This window comes from Schistocerca cancellata, chromosome 5, assembly GCF_023864275.1.
Source record: "Schistocerca cancellata isolate TAMUIC-IGC-003103 chromosome 5, iqSchCanc2.1, whole genome shotgun sequence".
Lineage (NCBI taxonomy): Eukaryota > Metazoa > Arthropoda > Insecta > Orthoptera > Acrididae > Schistocerca > Schistocerca cancellata.
The window spans coordinates 378,944,277-378,950,276 of record NC_064630.1 but is presented as its reverse complement, the minus strand read 5'-3'; the positions used below and the strand labels follow the sequence as shown (position 1 = coordinate 378,950,276).

Genomic DNA, 6,000 nt, shown 5'->3' with positions numbered 1-6,000 from the left:
TGAAAAGAGTGAGAACAACTTCCCATTAATCAAACTAGTCATTTTTTTTTTTTTTCCCTTATTTCTCCAGGAACTTTCCACTGGAATTATTGAGCCCTGGTTTCGATGTCATACCTGTATATCCATGTTTTGGTCTCCTGTTATAACCTTCTAAAGAAATTTTGGTTCATCATAGACTTCATATGACAACTTCTGAGCGATGTCTATGTGATACTGTTTTTGGTTGAAATTCAATAATTTTGGAACAAACTTTGTTGCTAGACGTTTCATGCTGAAACTTTCCCAAAAATTGCTTGGCATGAGCCACAGGATGTGCCAACATCATCAGCAATCTATCTGATGGTGATTTTCTAAACCATTTTCTTCACTTCTTCCACATTGCCATCAGTAACTGATGTGCTAGGACATCCGGGGCAGTCATCATCTTTAACATCTTCTTGACCCTTTTTGAAAAGTTTATACTACTTGTAAAGTCCTGTCTTGCTCACAATAGATTCGCCAAAAGCCATAGTCAACATTTGAATGTGGTGCTGCACTTTACTCCATTTTTCAAACAAATTCTCTGAGCCATCTTTTTCAAAAGAAAAAATTCTCCGAGCACGCAAAAATGTGTATCAAATTTTCGGCCATCCGCAATACACTAAATATCCAACATATGTGAAAGTGCAAACATACATCAGGAATATGTGTACCAACAAGATAAATAGATTTGACCATTGGATGTATAAATACTGCGAAATTAAAAAATTCCCATTACTTTCTGATCACACCATGTACAGCTACAGAAGTATAGTGAATTGTGAGCAGGTCACTGCTGTTACAGTTGTAGGTAACAGATTTTTTTGAACACCCCCCCCCCCCCCAAGTAATAGCTTTCCTTTTAATTTACTAGGTTAAATTTAGCTATGATAAGCACAAATCATATTAAGCAGGATACTGATAGTTTATTATTAATAGGATACAGCATGCACATTAAGTTTCTGTGAGTTGCTAGCCTTCTGATAATGTATACGTGGATCAGTTCCACATTTGTGAAGGTTCTCCTTCTTGATGGGATCTACAAAATGTGATGAATGAATAAGTGAACAAATCAACTGGGTTTTATTTATAAATAAATATAAATACAATTCATTTCCTTTATGTGCATTTGTTGTTTTCGTGTTCAGAAGGAAATAATTGTGCTAATATTTCAATATTGCAAATACTGAGGAAATCATTTGACATTTTAAATTTCTGTCTCTTTAAAATAACTCATATTCTCAATAATAACAACAATAACAGCAGCAGCAGCAGCAGCAGCAGCAGCAAACACAACACCAGCTGCTACTCACTGCTTGAAAAATTTTAGTATCTTCTTCAAAAACACATCACCCTCAGACTTACATTCAAATTCAAGAACTGTTCTTTGTTCTTGACTAGGATATGACATCAAACTTTTTATACGAATGATTTCTCCATTTTCACCCTCAACATTTTGTAACCAAACGGAATTGAAGAAGAATGTGTCTACAAGAGTCTGAACTACAGATGCCTGTGGGCTATCATGTTTAACTGAAACAACCAGTACAGCTTTATCTTTAGAGTACTTTGCACAAACAGAAGCAGCATCCAGCAAAGATCCACAGATCAGGGCATTCAGCATCTCATTTTCATGTTTTTCAGTCGATGGATGAGAATGATCATTCATAATACAATAATCTTCCAATCCTTCCAACAATATAACATATGGAATGGATGCATGTGTGTGGATAGTGTAAAGGAACTTCAGAAGATCCTGCCATGTTGGTAGGTACCTGAAATATGAGATTGCAAACTTATGTCAAAGTTTAATTTAAACTATGAAAAAGTCAGCTTTTCTCACTACTTTTAATAAAACATTTACAGTGTTTATAAAGATGCTGTAATTCAATGAAACAGAACTTCATCTTCAAATAACCAAGGAAGCAAAATATATTCATTATATGTTGTATTCAGTGGTGGCTACAGAAAAACCTCAAGGACAGGGGGCTAAAGATATCTTGAGCTACCTTTACTTTTACCACAATAAAAAATAATCAAGTCACATGCAAAGTCTCAGAAAGATTTATTTAAACTGATTATACACATATACAAGACAATGCCATCTTATGATATAAAAAAGTTACAATTGTGGTTCTCTTTCTTAAATGATAAATTATATGCGACTATTCTTCTTGGCAAATTGGTTAATTACGTCATCAATAGGACAATAGGGATTGCGGGCGGCCCCGCAAGGGGGATGGGGTACCCCCTATATGTATCCGCCACCGGTTGTAATACAATTTCATAATCGACAAACCAAAGTCGATCAGGACACCTAAAACAACAGACTTTTTGAACCTAACCAAAATTTTTATATCCCGGGAATTCGATTTGTTTTATACATAAGACTTATTTATAATATCTGTACATTATCACTGAAAACCTGTATTATAGGAGTCATGTAAGAAATCAATATTCTGACTGTTGAAACCACTTTAATACATTACCCCATATTTTTTCACCATGAACTGAGGATCAATCGCAACTACAGACCACTGTAGGATAACAAGTTTGATGGGGGACCCACTCACTTAGCCAATTCCAAAATTCTATCACTTACGGTAAAAGGAAGCTGTTGCGTAACATTCACGTTCGATTAACAATTCTTTTCAAAAGAAACATTTATTCAGCAGATGACATAGGACAAAATATAATGATACAGATGTGGCATTACAATAATACAAAGGTTGCTTGATAAGTCTGAGTAAGACCCAAAGAAAATGTTTCTTTCTTAATGTTTGTGAAGTATAAAATGTATGGATCAGAGAGTCCATAAATGTTAATATGTACTTGTAATGCTTTCTATGATAATAAAGGAAGATGCAGCCTTCACATTTTTCTGTGGCCAGCAGGGAGATGCCTTGCTCTTTTGCTATGTTAGCATCTATCAGGTTAGCTCTCAAGACCCATGAATATATTTACGGATATATAAGTTAATACCTTTTAGATTGATTTATCCTTTGCATTACTCTCTAGTAACTTCCTGACAGATTAAAAGTGTGTGGCAGACCCGACAGTCAAACTCAGGACCTTTGCCTCTCACAGGCAAGAGCTCTGCTGGCTGAACTATCCAAGCATGACTCAAGACTCACCCTCACAATTTTACTTCTGCCAGTACAGGTTGTGAGTCGTGCTTTGGTAGTTCGGTCGGTAGAGCACTTGCCCACGAAAGTCACAGATCCCAAGTTTGAGTCTCGTCCGGCTAGCAGCTTCAATCTGCATGGAGGTTTCATGTCTACACACACACACACACACACACACACACACACACACACACACACACACTGCACTACAGAGTTAAAATTTCATTCTGGAACCTCTTGCAGTTATCAGCTTTGTTTGCAGCTGTTCATGAAAGAAATGCAAAAGTGCAGACATGCAGCCAGTTCGAGATTGCCATGATCCAAATACTGAATAGTAAAATTATCAGATCCTTTATTATGCACCAATGAACTGGCAGTATCTCAGAAATGAAGTTCAACACTGAATTAACCATAAAACATAACACAACTGACCGATCATGTTATGCACTTGCCTTTTCAAAATTATGTTGGACCACATCTGTAACTTTGCACTTCTCTCCAATATCACTCTGGAGTAATGGGAAATCACAGCAGGAATCAACAAGCACTGCTCAGCTAATTTCAATTACCATTACTGAATTGATTTCCTACTAGAATGTGGTAGGTGTATTCTCTTCCCAGTAGATGAATTCACAATTGCAAATAATGACCACCATCAGCTCTAGAATGGAATGATGACAATGAGAATTTATACCGGACTTGAACCCAGATTTCCCACTTTTGCGTGCGGTCGCATTACCATTTGGCTATCTGTGCAAGACTCATGGCCAGGCAATTGCTCGCGGTAAGCGGAAAATCTGGGTTCGAGTCCTGGCCCAGCACAAATCTTCATTGTCGTCATTATTTGCAACCGCAAATTCATCTAATGGGTTTCGTAGTGACTGTGGTTGCCACAGTGCATCATCACCAGAATAACACAGGTACTTCAATATTGTATTTATCTGCCGATACTGGGCACGCGTCTTTCAAGTACAGCATCTGATCTGTACAGGCATCCATATGATGAATATGCAAGTACAGGTCGTAGACATTGGAAGTGAAGGTCTGGCCATGAGTCGTGCACAGATAGCCAAATGGTAAGGCGACCACTAACGATAAGTTGGAAATCTGGGTTCAAGTCCCTGTCTGGCACAAATTTTCATTGTCGTCTTTCCATTCTATAGCAGATGGTAGTCATTATTTGCAATTGTGAATTCATCTAATGTATTTCATAATGGCTGTGGTCACCACAGTGCATTGTCATCAGAATAACACAGGCATTGCAATATCGTATTCTCTTCCTTCCATCTTTGCAAATACGCAAGGTAGCAATGAATTGGTCAGTGTGTCAACTGCAATTGAAAATGGAGAAAACCAAGTTCCATGCTATTATTAAACATTTGAGTGCTGTACAAATCAATACACAGTATGAAGTTCATGCAGACTAAACCCCAGCATTGAAAACAATTGATTTTTGGATTAATGAATTTAAATCTAGTCTGACAAGCATCTGAGGTCACCACAAAGAAAACCACTGACAAAATCCACAATATGGTAATGCAAGACTGTAGAATAAAAATTCGTGAAACTGCGGAGACTGTAGGCATCTCAACTGAACAAGTGCATAACATCCTGAACAAAGAATTTGTTCTGAAGAAGCTGTATGCAAGATGAGTGTCACAATTGCTCACCATCGAGTATAAGAAACACCTGAATTTTGGAGGAAATGTTTTGAAGAAAAATGTGCATCTTATAATCTGTAAAAAAATGGTATCATTGTACCCAGATTTGACAATGATGCTACCCACAATTGGTCCCAATCCTCCCAGGTGGTATTCCACAACCCACCCATATATTCACAACATCCTAGTCCATACTTTTGCCACACCAGCTCCCATCTCTTTGCCACATGGGTTACACCCCTGTAGAAGAACCACATGCAAAATCTGTCTGATGCAACCACCCAGCACATCCTACTTTAGTCCTGTAAAGGTTTATCCTACCCTATACAAGCCAGGGACATGTGAAAGCAGTCAATCATTTACCAGGTTTGCTGGAATTCCTGCACAGAATTTTAGGTGTTTGATTAATTTGTATAGCACAATTTCCTATGAGGACTGAAGGGCATAGTATAACAGCTACCAACAATTTGTTTTTAGATCCAACAACATGTTGTGACTTAGCTGTAAAACAATAGTCACTAGTTTGCTTGACCATGATAGTCAAATGTTAATAAAATATACTGGCCAGCTTGTTACATATCACACAAGAGAAGAATTGTATCACAGAATCACAAAACATGATATGATCACAGTGTTTAGAGAGAAATTATGTGAAGAATGTCCAGGAAAAATTTATAAAGCAGACAGTGTTGACAGAAAATTTTATCCTTTCTTAAACATATTGCTACAGCATTTTGAGTCTCATTTCCCCCTAACACAAATATGGGCAAAATCAAACAAAAATGAAGAAACGGTTCGCTAACTCTTCAGATTAAAGAACTTGTGCTAAGAAGAAAGAGCTCTATCTAATTTAATAGACAAGCAGCAGTCAAGAGCTGAAATTATATCATCATCAAAATTGTAAAATCCTCCAGTCTGCCATTAGAAAAAATTGTGTACTTCACTTAAAAACAAAAGTAAAAATTACTTCAAGAATAAGGCAAAAACTATTTAGAACATTAAAGAGGAAACACACAAATACAGTAACCTGAATAAAATTGATTCCCAGAGAACAGCTTTAGCAGATATTGTGACACTTGCAAATCAATGCCCATCAACTTCAATGACTACTTTCCACCGAGGCAGCAAACATTGCACCCACTTGCAAATAACCAAATACAGATACATTTGATCTGTTTGTGCAGACACTACATGAA

At 37.0% G+C, this 6,000-nt stretch overlaps 1 protein-coding gene across 3 annotated transcripts in view; it reads right to left on the bottom strand.

The window, feature by feature from the left end:
- Window positions 1-1,078: 1,078 nt before the first annotated feature.
- LOC126188082 (uncharacterized) overlaps window positions 1,079-6,000 on the bottom strand; it is a 47,988-nt gene continuing 43,066 nt past the window's right edge. For all 3 annotated transcript variants that reach the window (XM_049929537.1, XM_049929535.1, XM_049929534.1), the window contains one exon: window positions 1,079-1,793. In XM_049929537.1, coding sequence (XP_049785494.1) covers window positions 1,328-1,793 — 466 coding nt within the window. In that variant the 3' untranslated portion in view covers window positions 1,079-1,327. The remainder of the gene's footprint in view (window positions 1,794-6,000) is intronic.